The 16,861-nt window shown below is 38.6% G+C and overlaps 1 protein-coding gene across 5 annotated transcripts in view; it reads right to left on the bottom strand.

Annotated features, from left to right (window-relative positions):
• Nucleotides 1-16,861, bottom strand: part of LOC125228395 (integrin alpha-8) — a 212,738-nt gene that overhangs the window by 147,058 nt on the left and 48,819 nt on the right. For 4 of the 5 annotated variants that reach the window (XM_048132947.1, XM_048132949.1, XM_048132948.1 and 1 more), the window contains exon 2: nucleotides 2,164-2,315. In XM_048132947.1, coding sequence (XP_047988904.1) covers nucleotides 2,164-2,315 — 152 coding nt within the window. Of the gene's footprint in view, nucleotides 1-1,924; nucleotides 1,962-2,163; nucleotides 2,316-16,861 lie in introns of those variants that run through there. The other variant, XM_048132951.1, reaches the window with a different exon arrangement.

Raw genomic sequence — 16,861 nt, 5'->3', positions numbered from 1 at the left:
AAAACATGAAGATGGTAATGAATAAATTTGTTTTTTATCATGCAGAAACGTCTGCGAGCGATATTACATATTTTTAAATTAAAGGAAAAATTCACACCTCCGGCAGGACTCGAACCTGCGACCTTTGGCCTTGCCGGGGCCATCGCGCTTACCAACTGCCACCTCCGTAGCGTAGGCCTCCGTGGTGCAGTTGGTAAGCGCGATGGCCCCGGCAAGGCCAAAGGTCGCAGGTTCGAGTCCTGCCGGAGGTGTGAATTTTTCAATTTTTGCTTTAATTTAAAAATATGGTAATGAATAATTAGTTACTTACGCCAAATCTTGGGAACCGTGGCAAATGCCGGCGTAGCGCAAGGAGGATGATGGTGATAAATAATTAGTTAAAAATTATAGGATTATGATGAAATCCGAGGGTTAGGTACTCGTAAGTTTCTTGAACAAATATATAATCTGTACGGCAAGTCTTGGAACACAGAGGTACGAATACATACTATAACTCTTCTTTGATATTTGGAAATGTCATTTGACATTTATCAGTTGCTTGTTGGTGAAAGAAAACATAGTGAGGTAAGGTGAGCATAGGTAAGTAATTAAATTACAACAGGGCCTAGTTTCCCCTCTAGGCTGGAAAAGTCAGATGACAGTCATTTTCTTGAAAGTAGTGAGTAGTGAGATGTTGAAATGGTAAAAAACTAAAAGAGGACCAAATTCTCATGAATCGTGGCGAAATGCCACGATAACGCCAGAAAAGAGTATGTACATAAAATGCACAATATTCATCCACGGTCGCATGTGCAGTTTAGATCTAAAATTATATCCAACATAACCATAATAAACAAGGAATCAGTCACGACATTAGTTCCCATCTGCCCGCAGTTTATTATTTATTACAACGACTAATCCTTCGTTTTGTTTGGTTTGCGAGCTTTCTGTTATTTGTGGCTTTATATTGTACAGTCGACGTGAAAGATGTTTATGTTGTTGGTTTTATAATAAAAGGGCAATGAGGACGTTGACCTACGCGAGCGCAGTCTGAATAGAAATTGTTAAAACCTCGTGAAAATTCTGACATTAGCATAACGAAATTAAAAAAACCAGCGTAACCTATGGTTTTTCTTCGGAAATATATCGTGTTTAAATAGCGTCCCGTGTGGTGACGGGTTAAGAATTTCACCACCCCCTTTCTTCCCATGGGTGTCGTAGAAGTCGACTGTGGGATATGGGTTAAATTGTGGCGTAGTCACTGCAATGGCACAATTTCGATTTCTATCAACCCCTTTTTGCCAAGAGTGGCACTGAAACTTTAGTAGTTCATGTGCTCTGCCTACCCCTTTATGGGATACAGGCGTGATTGTATGTATGTATGTAAATAGCAAAAGAGTTTCAGTAAAAAAGTGGACACGACAAGACCTTTCAAACAATAGCCAGATCAAGCAATAATTTGCCATATCATATTGCATGAAATTGAAAATGCTATTAAATATCTATTTTATTTGTATCCATAATCAGCGAATAATACAACAATATGTACACAATTCTACTGCCTCTTCCTCAAGTTGATTGACTGACATTTCTCTCTAGCTAGACTGCCACAATATGTCACAGATCCGACAAACGTTGCCATTGCTAAAGTTGGCAGTGAGCGACAACGTCGCGTCAAGGAAATTACATAAACAGTCAAACTCAGACCATGCAAATATACAGAGCAAAATACAAGCGAGCTGAAGGTATGGTAATGCGAGAAGGATAGGTCTTGAAAGACCATGATCCGTCAGTGTACTACGATGCAATTCAAAGAAATTGAATACCTAAATCTCCTGACTTAACCTCTCTTGTCATCATGGCAGTGGTGTCTCTCTGACAGCCTCTTTTGCCAGCGTCACACACACTACGTCCGGTTTCCTGTTTGTCAACAGGTAGAACTTACCTCTCTTCTTGTCGAACCACATCTGGCAGTGGTCGAGAGGTGTGTCCCTCTGATAGCCTCTCTCGCCAGCGTCACACACACTATACCATATTTCCTGTTTGTCAACAGGTAGGACTTACCTCTCTTTTTGTCGAACCACATCTCCTGGCAGTGGTCTAGAGGTGTGTCCCTCTGATAGCCACTCTTGCCAGCGTCACACACACCGCCAAGTTTCATGTCGGTTAACAGGTAGAACTTACCTCTCTTCTTGTCGAACCACATCTCCTGGCAGTGGTCGAGAGGCGTGTCTCTCTGATAGCCTCTCTCGCCAGCGTCGCATCGGTACACGGCGCCAGGTTTCCTGTTCGACGACAGATACTGTGAGTCTGCTTCTGGCGCCCCCACCAGGATCCTGGGAACAAAATATAAGAATATGTCAATGTATGTGATAAAAATTTCAGTTATTCACAAAAACGTGTCTGCCAACTCTGCCATATATTTTCATACAAAATGTGTGCTTTGGGTCATATTCTCATATAATAAGTGTTTAAATCTATCAATTTTAAATTATAAGCGATCAGCATTTATTTTATGGTCCATTAAAATTTTATACGTGAGCAATAAATTGCCATATATAAGTGATAAAATCCCTAGAAACTTTAATTAGGAATTTATACAATTAATTTGCAAAAGGCTTCAAATAAATATTAATTTATTACCTTTTTACCTAATTTATTGTAGAGGTACGATATTAAATGCTTAGAAAACTAAATTTTTGTCATAAATACACGTCATCTTATGGGCATGTCCAACATTAATGCTAGCGGCGATCGTTGGAGCTAATTTGACACCTAATGTAATATGGAAAAGCCTTATAATGAGAGCGGCACCGGTCGTTCAAGTAGCGAATAATTACACGCGTTAAAATCCTATCCCCAAGTTTCACAACGCAAAACACAGAGAATCCCAACCACAATCATTACCCTCCTTTCCCGTTCCAAAAAGGTCAGTAAGGGCCGACCTGTCTGCAAACAACGTAATGAGAGCGGATGGGCTGTCGTAACCCGCACCAGGTGGCTGGACACGCGCCAGAAACATTCCTATAGCACCCAGTCGAAACTCGGGTAAAACCAGTGTACCTACTATACGTATGGGAATGATGACCTGTCACCTAAGGGGTTAAGGGCCGACCTGTTTTGCAAACATACGTAATGAGAGCGGATGGGTTGGACACAAGCCAGAAACATTCCTATAGCACTTAGTCGAAGCTCAGGCAATACCAGTGCACCTACCAATAAGTAGGGGGGTCCATATCCCGATCCGATATTGGCAAGGTCCGTGGAAGAGTCGCACTGATTTCCACGTCACCATCATCATTACCATAATTTAAGAGAATCATTATCGTGTCGGTAGAGTAATTTCCAATCCTAATTATTACAAATATATGTATTTTTTTTTATTATGAATGCGCTTACTCTTGACCACAGACTAGCCAAAGGCAAAGACGTGGCCTACGATGGAGTGAGCTCGCCCAGAAGATGCCTGTTCACCCTTGATTTGAAGGTCGCCGGGTTATATGAGCTCGGAAATATAGCCGCCGACAAGGAATTCCACTCCTTGGCAGTGCGCTTAAGAGAAGAAGAAGCAAAGCGCTTCGTGCGATTCGCGGAATATCTACCAAGAAAGGATGGAAACCGGCCGTGCGTCTAAGAGTCCGATGGGGACGGTGGTGGGGTGGTGGTGGGGCTTTTATGAATAAGCTAAAAACTAAGGCTAGCGACAGCAATTGGAACTAATTACAAAAGTCAACAAAAAGCGGTCAGCACAACATTATCAAAGACCAAGCTATAATGGTTTTCCTGCGCGTTAGACTTGATATGTGCAAAAAAAGGTGGGAATAAGACAACAGATGTCCCGCACCTGCGAGATACTTTAATCTCGCTAAATCTACCACACCTTTCGTGTATCTGCCCGCATATCTATGGTATGAAGGCACTGTGACTTTCCAAGCGTAAAGGATCCTTGTACTTTAGTAAAATAGTATTTAAAAAAAGTCGCTTCTCTCTGTCTGTCTGTCCCTATGTACCTATGCTCTTTAAAATTACGCAACGCATTTTGATAAGTTTTTTTTATGGATAGAAAAGTGATCCTTTCTGAGCACACAGTCTTAACCCGGGCGCCAAAGGCGCCCTCTTCCTTAAAGTGTCAGGCGAAGCCCGACGCACGCGGTCCTAAGCCGGGCGCCGAAGGCGCCCTCTAACTTTAAGTGTCGGGCGAAGCTCGACGCACGCGGACAGGCTCTGACTTAAAATTTCGGTGGAAGCCCGACGCGTGCGGTCCTGAGCCGGGCGCCTTCGGTGCCCTCTAACTTAAAGTGTGGGGCGAAGCAGAATGATGAGATGACGTCCGATAGAGAGGTATGGAAGAAGATGAAATGCTGCGCCGACCCAAAGTAATTGGTATAAGGGCAAGCGAATGATGATGGTGTAGTCGTTCGAGAGGAAGGTCGCTACTGCAATAAAGGCTGTTTCATCAGATTTTTTTGAATTTTGGATGGGAAGACTAACACTTGAATCGTAAGGGCCCTTGAGGCGAAACACGCTACAATTTGCTGTTTTTATGCTTGGAGCTGCCACTGCATGTTTTGTTTATTTGGATGCCCTAAATCAATTGCATCTGTTCTGTTTTACTGCACTACTGGTTTCATGGTTTGGCAACCGTTGACTTATAGGATCGTTGTTGTAATTCTTTTTGTGCTTTTCAATGGGGTTAAGTGATGTTTGACAACTAAACAGATATAACACGATTATGTTTGTTAATTAACTGTTTTTACTGGAAAGTCGCCAAGTATTAAATAGACACACACATTTTACACAATATTATGCTTAGGTGAATAAAAAGTCAGGAAAGCACCATCACCATCGTTTGCAGGTTAAGGTACCGTGGGACAAATCCCGACTGGGGGGGCAAATGTAACTGATCAATTTTTTCCATGTTTTACAATGTTTGCATTATTAAATACTTAAATAGAGTGTCCACCGGTTATACATGGTAGGCGTGTTCAGTGGATACATGTAGAACTCAACATCATAGTGCCCCGCAGTCGAGATTTGCCCCGCTGTACCTTATTCCATTTAGATCAACATATGCTAGTTCCTACTTCTCTTTACCTCCTATACGGATACCGGAGATTTTTTCCAACAAATCCTATAATTTTTTTCCTATAACCTCTTCATTAGACTTATTCAGCTCTTCATTTGCAACAGATCTCACCACATGTTTCTTCATCAACATACAACATCTTCATACCCGAAACTAATTAAAATAATAAACTTTTAATAGACCAAGTTAATTCCGCCGCTGTCAACGCGCTGGGCCTGAAGGCGATAAAATAGAGTGCGCATGCGCCGGCCGAGAATAGCCCCCTTCCTGGCGGGGTGATCGACTTCACAGGTAATAATGTTCTCGAGCTCGAGTACCTGCATTATATGCATTACTGACAAGGAGGTTAATCAGAGTATAAGAATCATGCTTCCGTTTAGAATAGAAGTGACAGACGTTTTGCGTGATGATGCGAATAACCGGATATATTGTACCAAAGTTTTTTTTTTTTTTTTAATTGAGTAGGACCAATGGTAAAACGAATTTTCAGGTTTTCGACAAAGGCACGAAGGTGTGGCAACCCCTGGGATAGTTTCAAGCTCTAGAAAATTCAAGTTCACTTGACACCCATACTAATATTATAAATGGGAAAGTGTGTGTGTCTGTTTGTTTTTCCGTCTTTCACGGCAAAACGGAGCACTCAATTAGTTGAAGGGATAGAGATTGAAATAGGCTACTTTTTGTCTCTTTCTAACGCGCTACTTTTTGTCTCTTTCTAACGCGCCACTTCCCTAAAATGGGGGGTGGAAGTTTGTATGGAGCATTCCGATATTTTCGCATTTAACGCGAGCGAAGCCGCGGGCAAAAGCTAGTACAATATATGTACAACTAAAGAAATGCTTTTTAACCCCCGACGCAAAAACGACAGGATGTTATAAGTTTGACGTGTCTGTCTGTCTGTCTGTCTGTCTGTCCGTCCGTCTGTCTGTGTGTTTGTCAGTCTGTCTGTCTGTTTGTCTGTCTGTGTGTGTGTCTGTCTGTGGCACCGTAGCTCCCGAACGGGTGAACCGATTTCGATTTAGTTTTTTTTGTTTGAAAGATAAGTTAGTCGGGAGTGTTCTTAGCCATGTTTCATGAAAATCGGTCCACTATGTCGCGGTCGGGGGTTTTTTCAAAATTTTAATTTTGTGGTTAGTTTATTAGGTGCATGAAACACATTACTTATACATAATTTTGGTCAACCTTTGGCCTTAAGAGGGAAACGGAGTAAAAAATAGTCGAAAGAAACGGGTGGAAGGAAAACCAAGAAGGGCAAGGATTAGGTGATTAGGGATAAGTTCGCCTTTGTACTTCACATCTCAATGTATGTTATTTTTAATGTGTTTTTGTACAATAAAGAGCTACTACTACTACTACTACTACTACAATGAATGTTATGCCTTATCAGATTGGCAAGGAGAACGCTAAAGAAATGAATACAGATTGCTACACTGACTAGAGCACTGCATCTCTTAACTTTATAATGATGATGGTACCTAAATGTATGATCGGTTTCTTCCGTACACAAATCATACTAACACCGCTGAAAGCGTTGTGCAATTGGGATGCCCTCGAAGATCAACAAATCCATCAACAGATCCGAAGATCAATAAAACGTCACAGTGAGTCAGTATAGGATTCGCGTCCGGGAATGAACCCGGCTATTTGCGTGCTGGAGCGCTGCCAGCGTCTGCGATTGTTTGACCCGTTTCTATCGCCATCGTCGTTCTGACGCCAATGATGCCTGCGGGCGTAGCACACTAGTGTGATAAACTTTATCGCAACGGTGCGACCCTATCGCACACACAAGTAGTGCGAAAAGGACGGCCCGACGTTATATCGTTTATCGTGCGACCTGCCTGGCAATGAAAGAAAGAAAGAAGAAAGAAAAAGACATTTATTCAGTACAGCACACATACACAGGACAAAATGGTGAAAAAAAAAAAAACAAAAAAAAAACAAATACATACACAAAAACATCCTAAGAAAATTATATACGCACAAACAGAAAATTACACTTGTGTGTCCAGCAATGTGTGCAGTAGGGGAAAGGCTTTGACTCAGCATGTTGTTGCAAAACGCAGGCGAGGCGAATTGCAATGTTATACAAAAACGTTCCACCTGAAATTGTAAAAACAAAAGTCTTCATTTCAAAGACAATTTCAGATGGATTGGAACGTTTCTGCGTAACTGCGTCCGTTTAGAACCTTTATGAAGGGGCCGAAAGGGAAGGCAATTGTAGGTAGTTTAGGTTTTTGGATCTTAGCAAAACTTTTCGATTCTCCTTATTTTGTAGCTAGTAAACGATTACGATTCCCGGTCAGTTTCACTAAGACAGACTGACCGGGATATAGGTACTTAGACCGTAATTGCCTATTTTGTTTACTGTGTGGAGCTTGTAACTTTATGAAAAGAAGCCACTTGTTTTTTTCGAAATCTTCCACTAGGTGAAATAAGAGCCTTTTAATGGAGTGTCTTCAACTTGAGCAAAAAACGTTTTCGAAAAAATTCAAACATAATTAAATACTCGTATTCAGTCAGTTGGTAGACATCAGGCAAACGATATTTTAGATAACACAGAATACGCAATTCGATTCCGTGATTAATTTACTTCCTCGGCGGGTTGAAAGCCAACGATGACCGAACAGAATTCCCCACATGCCAGCCCTATTGAGCTAACATTCAATCGATATCGATAAAAAATACAAAACATAAAAAATGCGGAACCTTTGTATCGAAACTTCATCGTGATAGGAATCGCGTGTCGATTATGGAGATGAAATCTGTTTGGTTTTGACTTGTTCAATTATTGTGGGAACTGAGTGAGGTAATGTTTGTTTTGGTCATATGGTACAACTAAAGGATAAGTAATTATATTTCTGTAATGTATGTACGCCTTTCTGTGGATTGATTTCATTGTTTAATTCGCATGCACTTTTGCAGCTGATAGTACCTACGTACAAAACAAACTATTATTTGTAGGTAGCACATTTTATGTTGACTAAGGATCATCATCCTCCTTGCGTTAAATATTCCAGCATCTGCCACGACTCATGGGAGCCTGGGGTCCGCATTGACAACATTATGTTGACAAAGGGTATGTGAAAAAAATATTTAAAGAATGTCTGTAATATTGTTACAGCTATACCCCATAACAAAATTAAAATTATCCCCATAATTTTACTAACATGTAACATAACATTGTGACTTGCGTAACGCCCATCATGGAACATGTTACGCGTGAAACTATCAACTTTGTTGTCTTCATAAGTTCACTGTGAAAAATTGAGAAATACCTACATCCAAGTCCGTAAAAGGGGAGGGTGGGGCGAGACCAATCACGGAATGGGGAACCCAGCGCTGGACGCGATTCGACATGCGCCATGTAGAGGAAGCCATTTATCAAATGTTGACGTTTTGAATAATTTTATTCTAAACATTGGAAAGAATAGCGGTTTTGATAAGACATGATCTTAATGTCCAAGTGCTGTTGGTGTGATGAATAAGGGCCATTTTTTTTCAAAGTTGTCCACCCCACTTTTTTTGTAACATGGGTATTTTTTAAGCGATTCATATTCAGAATCGTGAGGTCTTTCGATCCTGATAGGAGAAAAAAAAGGTCCTAAGTTTTCCATACATTTTTCAAACCTTCCATTCCGTTACCGCCGTACCAAATGTATGAAAAAATGGGAACGGAATGGGAAAATAATCTTGGGACACTTTTTTTCCTATTAGGATTGGAAGAGCTCGCGATTCTGAGTGGGGGGGACAACTTTGAAAAAAAATGGCCAAGAGATTTTATATGATTTGATGAAACTGGTAAAAGCGGTAAAGCGCTTTGATAGAATATGTACACTGAAGAAATTATGGTTTCGTAGAAAATTGCAAATTAAAAACAAAGATCACAAACCCGAAAGAAGTTCTTTACTCTATTTATAATGTCAAGACACACAAATCTAGCCACTACTAGAAATAAACATAGAATGCATGTAACACATCGATAGGACTATTTTTTGTTTCTAAATGGACATACAAAAAAATAGCGAAGAACAAGACTTAAGGTACAGCGGGGCAAACTCGACTGGGGGTCAAATATAACTGGTCCATTTTTTTCATGTTTTACAATGTTTGCATTATTAAATAGAGTGTCCACCGGTTATACAGTGTGTAAACGTAATAAGGGCGATAAATGAAACCAGGCATATAATTCAATATTGTTATCATTAATTAAGAGGTGTTTTTGAGTTACTCTTCAGTTTCAGCCCATAATTAATTTTTGAAAAATTTCCCAGCAGCAATGTACTGTAAACGTGGTTGCGATGACAATCAATGACAACTGTCAACGAGCGTTTAACGCGAGTGTGTTTGCATTACGTTGCGGGCCGAATTAATTTGTATGGATAAAAAAAATATTTCAATTTTAAGTAAAAGTTATCTAATTCCATTTTTTATGTCCTATACTCACCACCGTTAAGAGGTTCGCCCGTATTAGGTTTACACGCTGTATATGGTAGGCGTGTGATACATGTAGAACTCAACATCATAGTGTAATAATAATGGAAAACATGGATTAGTTAATATTGTCCCCCAGTCGAGATTTTCCCCGCTGTACCTTACATAGAAACATAAGGTAGAAACTACAAGTTAATAACTGTAGGCTAAACACTTAAGTTTTACTGCACGATAACGTACATCTTGACATTCTTAACAAATCACCTTGGAATGGAATTTCTCTATGTCTGTATCTGCTAATTAAATAGGTAGATAAATATTTGTATTATGAATAACGGTTGTTTTGACGCATACCTGTGGAATTAAAATTGCTTTACCATTTCAGGAGAAATAGGTGTATACATTTTTCATCCGTTCTGTTTTTAACTAGGGAACATTTTAATAAACTAAGAAATATTATTTAGAACTTGTAAGCGTAAGTAATTATTAATAATTTCCAGTTGCTTAGGTGTCATTGATCAATATCTTACGTTTACGTCATTTATAATTTTCGTATCATTTCTATACCGAAGGACGTAGCATAAGGTAAATAAAGTGTCTTCCGTTTTCCTTCATCATCTTAAGTTTTAAACACTTAAATAATGACAGGTTTCCGTTAATTTGGTACAAAATATTTACGGTCGTGAAGGCCGGTTCACACGTATTAAGTTGTCAAGTAATTAACTAAATTTTAACTTAATTTTAAGCGACTTAAAGCGTGTAAACAATCAATTTAGTAATAAGTTACAAGTTAATATTTAGCGTGCACTTAAGCAAGTAAATTAGAATTTTGTCTATTTTTCGGTTAAGTAGGTGGGCGTGAACTACCACTTGATACGTTTGGACAGGCACGATTTAGTTAAATATTAGTTAATTGTATAAGTTTGGCGGAGCGGTTGCGATCGTATGTTCGTGAGTTATCTTTTTTGAAAAATGTCGAAGTGGTCGGAAGACACTACAGTGAAGTTTATTGAAGAATAATGATGTTAAACAAAGTTGCACTAGCGCCATATTCATTCCTTCTGCTTATCCAGTTTCTCACCCAGTCTTGTAAGTGCCCTCATTTCCCTGTCTATTTCATCCTTCAGTTCGTCTAAAACCTCGCTGAATGACTTGAACGCGCTGTTGATCGTCCATTTCAGGATGACTAAAGAGCTTAGCTGTTTACGACGTGTAAACGCTTACTTAAAATTAAGTCGCTTAAAATTAAGTTAAAATTTAGTTTATTACTTGACAACTTAATACGTGTGAACCGGCCTTAATGCTTCTTTGCAAGCTTATTTCTAAAATACAGCGCAAAAAAATCCCCTATTCCTATGCCAACCTCAAACATCTCAGTATAAATCCAAAGAAGGCTGATGCATCAACAAACGTGACCAAAGAAGCATGCACCGCCACTGTTATGTTTTTACCATAAATTGAAGCTGAGATGAATCATGAACATCATGATGTGTCACTTAGCACGTGATTGCAGTAAGTTTGTTATATGTACCATAATGTAACATTGCATGTCTAAAGGGTCGTTATGGATCATGAAAATCATGAACATTAAGGCATAAGCATAAGAACCTTATGTGATAGAAATTCCATTGGGCTATTTCACTGTTTAATTGAGAAGACCGTTTTATTTAGACGTGTTTATTCTAGAGACCATTGTAGAAGTGAATCAAGAATCAATCCAGAGTTCTGTCTATTTTAAAAAGTACATTCAAACGTTATCCATATTATTTAATATTATCACAGATGTCATATATACCATAGATCAAGCAAACGTATCTACTTAGCGTGTCAAATGAACTCAGTGAAATCCACTGAGTTGTCCGTCTTTACTCGCAGCTTGCAGCTTTCGGGCGTCAATTTTTGTAAGTTGAAGTCAACCAAAACATAAAAAATGCCTCGTTACGTGATATTCAATTGCAACAACACAAAAATTATGAACAATCAAGAGCCTGAGACATATTTAAAATTACAGGCAAGAATCAACTTCAGTACAAAATTTGACACGCTCGGCCCCTATACAAATATATGAATTTGTTTCTTCTATCTAAATTAAGTTCTGTGAATATTATAAATGGGAAAGTGTGTGTGTCGGTTTGTTTGTCTGTCTTTCACGGCAAAACAGAGCGACGAATCGATGTGATTTTTTGAGTGGAGATAGTTGAAGGGATGGAGAGTGGCATAGGCTACTTTTTGTCTCTTTCTAACGCGAGCGAAGCCGCGGGCAAAAGCTAGTTCCAAATAACCAAAAACAAAACCATAGATAAATATGGCCAGTAAGCCAGAATGCATCATTCACCACAGTGACCTATTTCTCTGTTGATAATCTAAGTAAAAGCTACTGACTTGGCGTCAATACTTCCTAAAGTAAAATCCATAAACCTACGGACCAAATTGACAAGTAAGTGTGAAGGAATGTTGCCACAGTTTGGCCAGTGTCGTTCTTATCGATATTAAAATTATTATTACATCGTAGATTTAAGGTGCACCCAGACGGGACAATGAAATTGGCAATTTGATCGGCTAATCAATATACCAACTTTTTCTGTGATTTCGACAGATCAAAAGGTCTGTAGACCGCTAATTAGAGATATTTTTTTTATTTCGAAGCAGCAATAATATTATTCGAAAATTATATAGATATTTATGATATACTTGCCATAGCGTGACAGATAATTTATTATCGTCGGACATGGTATTTTATTTTTTACCTACAGGCTCGGAAACCTTTTTATGTTTTAAAACTAGTGGGTAAAAATGCATGGTATTCATCCACTACCTCGAAGATACATAGAACAAACCAAAATGTGTACCTCTTATTTGAAACTCATATACTTATTCTTGATTTAAACTTGTCTGTTGTATGTACTTTACAACTTGTCGATATATTGTTATCGACATATACCCTTCCCTATTTTAATTTTGCTGTTCCTGGTATCATTTTACCTGTCAGTCATTTGTCAATTTAGTCCGTAGGATTATGAATTTTACTTTAGTTGAAATGGTCATTGTTGAATAATAGGCCACGTATCTTCACGTAGTAATGTATATTTTGGCCGAATTGTTGCACGATTAATCTGAAAGTCTTTGATAACGTTTAAGTAAAGGCTACCAGCTGTTCTTAGCTTCTTAGCAAATTTATTAACACTGTTAAGTACCTACTTAGTAAATTTTGGATCCCTAAATACCACAACTTGATTGACACTTGACATCTCAACATTAAAGTACAGTCAACTCGCATTCCAACCAAAGTTAAAGTAGTAACTACATAAAAGTTCAAATACCAATAAAACTCGTCTCATATTGCGACTAAATCGACACAATTAGCGACACGAATTGTCCAATGTGCCAGTTATTCTGATTGGCGTAACAATCCGACAATAAGCAATAATGTCGTAACTACCTTTGATTTTCATAGTCAGTTACAGCTTTTTTGTAACTCATGCTGTAAAATGATGAAGGTAGTAAGTGCCGTTGGGTTTGATATAAAATGTTTCATCCGCTATGGCGCGCAAATTCGTCAAATTTAACCTTAAATAGTATGAAAATATGAACAAAGGCATGCGTCTTTGTGATTGGCGCAATATAACTATATTCCACGTAGTAACCAACTGGTTACTACGTTTTGGTTTTGAAGTAAGTGCAGACAATTAACGGGCAGTGCACCGAATGCATCTTGGATGCGGTTGTTAATGTTATTAGTGTCAATATTCTTCTTTTACGCTCAGATAAGGTACAGCGGGATAATTTCGACTGGGGGGCAAATGCAACTGATCCATTTTTTCCATGTTTGACAATGTTTGCATTATCAAATTGAGTGTCACTGGTTATATATGGCACGCGTGTTCAGTGGATACATGTGGAACTCAACTTAATACTTAGTGTAATAAAAGAAAAAACCGGCCAAGAGCGTGTCGGGCCACGCTCAGTGTAGGGTTCCGTAGTTTTCCGTATTTTTCTCAAAAACTACTGAACCTATCAAGTTCAAAATAATTTTCCTAGAAAGTCTTTATAAAGTTCTACTTAAAGAAAACATACTTATGGTTCAAAAGTTAGAGGGGGGGGACGCACTTTTTTTTCCTTTAGGAGCGATTATTTCCGAAAATTTTAATATTATCAAAAAACGATCTTAGTAAACCCTTATTCATTTTTAAATACCTGTCCAACAATATATCACACGTTGGTGTTTGAATGAAAAAATATATCAGCCCCCACTTTACATGTAGGGGGGGTACCCTAATAAAACAATTTTTGCCATTTTTTATTTTTGCACTTTGTTGGCGTGATTGATATACATATTGGTACCAAATTTCAGCTTTCTAGTGCTAACGGTTACTGAGATTATCCGCGGACAGACGGACGGACGGACGGACAGACAGACATGGCGAAACTATAAGGGTTCCTAGTTGACTACGGAACCCTAAAAATGGATTAGTTATAATGGCCCCCCAGATGATATTTGCCCCGCTATACCTTACTCGAAATTGGCCTGATTACAAAAATAATATAGTCGGACCACCTTAGATAGCTAAACATATTCTTTAACTCAGTAAAACGATAAATCTCAATACAGCATAGGCACCACACATAAATCACGTTATCGCACCTGCCAGCAGATAGCGGATGTAAACACCCTCTTTGTCTCTGCGGTGCGCTTGCGCAAGCCTTTATTCGTTTTTAGGACGGTTGATATGAATGAGTGTTTGTTTGGAGGCTAGTTGCATTGTGGGATGGATAGGGAAAATAAGTAAGTGCGTTGGGAATTGTAACATTTGTAACCGATCTCGCTAGGATAGTGAGTGACGTTGCCTAAGCCGCCGGTCTTGGGTTCGAATCCTGCTAAGGGCATTTATTTGTGTAACTGATGAACACAGATATTTGTTCAAGAATCATATGGATGTTTACTAGAAGGCGAAGATATTATAAATCTTCTTGAGCTTACCGTGGGACAATGAGTACAGCATTTCATCATTTCATATAATATTTATTTGTTTATACTTAATTCAAAATAATAATACTATGCCTGAAGGTGAGAAACTTAAAACAACAACAGAAAAAAATGAAAGTACTATTTCCCTCATATAAAATTTCTTCTAAACTTGTTAATAGAACTCAATTATAAATGAAGATATATGCTACTTCTTGCGTTGCCTTGGAAACCAATTCTGACCTAAATATTTGTTGCGATTTTAATCTTATATGTATTTAAAAAACCTGGAAAATATGCCAAAGAAGCCTAAAACGGCTAAACTAATGGTAAAGACTCTTTGTAGCTTATGGACACCGACATACCTTTTGATACTAAAAGGCGTTACATATTACCGTTACCGACGTTAACACTGGTTCCTCGTTAAGTACTGCACGGGTAGCATGGTCGCGCGATAGACGATAAAATTTCAAGCCGTCCCTATCGCACTATTAGTAAGTGCGATAGGAACGGCCAGATGTTTTATCATTTATCGCGCGACCACAATTGCCTGCCTGGTGACAGCGAAATGCATTAATAAATAGTTGTATCAATTAGACATTTTTCTCGCATGTTTTTGGCCCATAAGATGCAGCATAGGTAATATGTGTCAATCTATCTATACTAATATTATAAATGGGAAAGTGTGTGTGTCTGTTTGTTTGTCCGTCTTTCACGGCAAAACGGAGCGATGAATTGACGTGATTTTTTAAGTGTAGATAGTTGAATGGATGGAGAGTACATAGGACTACATAGGCTACGTTTTGTCTCTTTCTAACGCGAACGAAGCCGCGGGCAAACGCTATTGTAAAATAATTATAAGCCTACCTGATCGAAACCGTAACGATTTGGCAAGTCAGAACCGGTGTAGTGGTCGCAGTGAGCTGTTAACACCTTTCACTGGGCCATTTGCACGCGGCCGGGAATTATCACATGTGCACGGAAGTTGCACCTCATTGAGGCTTATGCAAAATAGTACACTGTAAAGGATAGTACGCTGGAGAATTCTTCTACATATCATTTTAATAATAAGTATTCTTTTATTTGCCATATTAATACGTTACCTATAGTCGTTATAGTCCGTACCTATATTAGACTTTATTTCTTACTACTTCTTTTTAGGGTTCCATACCAAAAAGGTACAAAAGGAACCCTTAGGTATCTAAGTATCTCTGTCCGTCTGTCTGCTTAACTCTTTTATGCCTCGTATTTCTATTCAAAAATGAAAATCACTCTTGATCTTTGGAAAAAGGGGTAACAGAAGGTTTATAAGTTACAATTTGTTTTTCCCCTCACTAGCTCGGAAACACGCGTTTTGTCCTTTAATACCAGCGGGTAAAAACGCATTTTATCCACTAGTGGGTAAAGTAATTTGACCTTGAATAAAGTCAAATTAACTGCTTTAAAATTGATAAAAGTAGGTGAATCTAGTAATAAAGATGATTTACCACCTGTGGAACTACTGGAAGCAGTGATAAACGCATTTTTTGCGTTGTAGTTTCCTCGCTATAGTGAGGGGAAAAGTTTTGTGTTACACTCGGGTGCAAATGTATTTTACTTCTCGTGTGTTAAAAAACTCGCAAGTTCAGGATTCTATTCTCGAACCACTCGCTTCGCTCGTGGTTCAACTATAGAATCCTCTCACTTGCTCGTTTTTCAATTCCACACTCGGCGTCAAAATACAACTTTGCCCCCTTGTATAACAAATAACTATTGTTTATTCCATTCCGTTACTGTCAAGCATCATGTTATGTCATACAAAGTCATGAAACGATAACGGAATGGACCATTCCATTGGACAACTTGGAAAACATAACACTTTGTACACATATTTAAAGTCACATACAGGTCGAACGCGATTTATTAACATTATTTTTACCTTTTTTCCCAACGTTTCGACCAAACGTTGGGAAAAAAGGTAAAAATAATGTTAATAAATCGCGTTCGACCTGTATGTGACTTTAAACTTGGAAAACATTTTCGTCAAATACTTTATTGTGAAATAGGTCTTACAACTTCTTTTTATGAACATTGATTACTAAATCGTGGGTCTTTCCCTACGTAATAACAACGAGTTTTGTATGACTCAGCATGAGTGTCACGGCTGCCGCGAATGAATAATATCTTAGACAAATAGCCAACGACGTGAGTACATACTCGTACTTATGTCCTGGGTTCGGATCACGATATGTGATTTTATTTGTAGGTATGTGAAATTGAAAAATTGGAAAAAGTCTGCCTCGGGTTGGGTAACATTTCGTCACTACTTTAAAAAAAACTTGTATCTTCGTCTGTCAAGGAAAAGAAAATTGTAGTAAGTATGTATGGAATGCATATAGACTTACTGCGTTTTAACTTTGAGA

Source organism: Leguminivora glycinivorella, chromosome 7 (assembly GCF_023078275.1).
Source record: "Leguminivora glycinivorella isolate SPB_JAAS2020 chromosome 7, LegGlyc_1.1, whole genome shotgun sequence".
NCBI lineage: Eukaryota > Metazoa > Arthropoda > Insecta > Lepidoptera > Tortricidae > Leguminivora > Leguminivora glycinivorella.
Note: the sequence above shows the minus strand (reverse complement) of the source record. Positions and strands in the feature narration are given on the sequence as shown.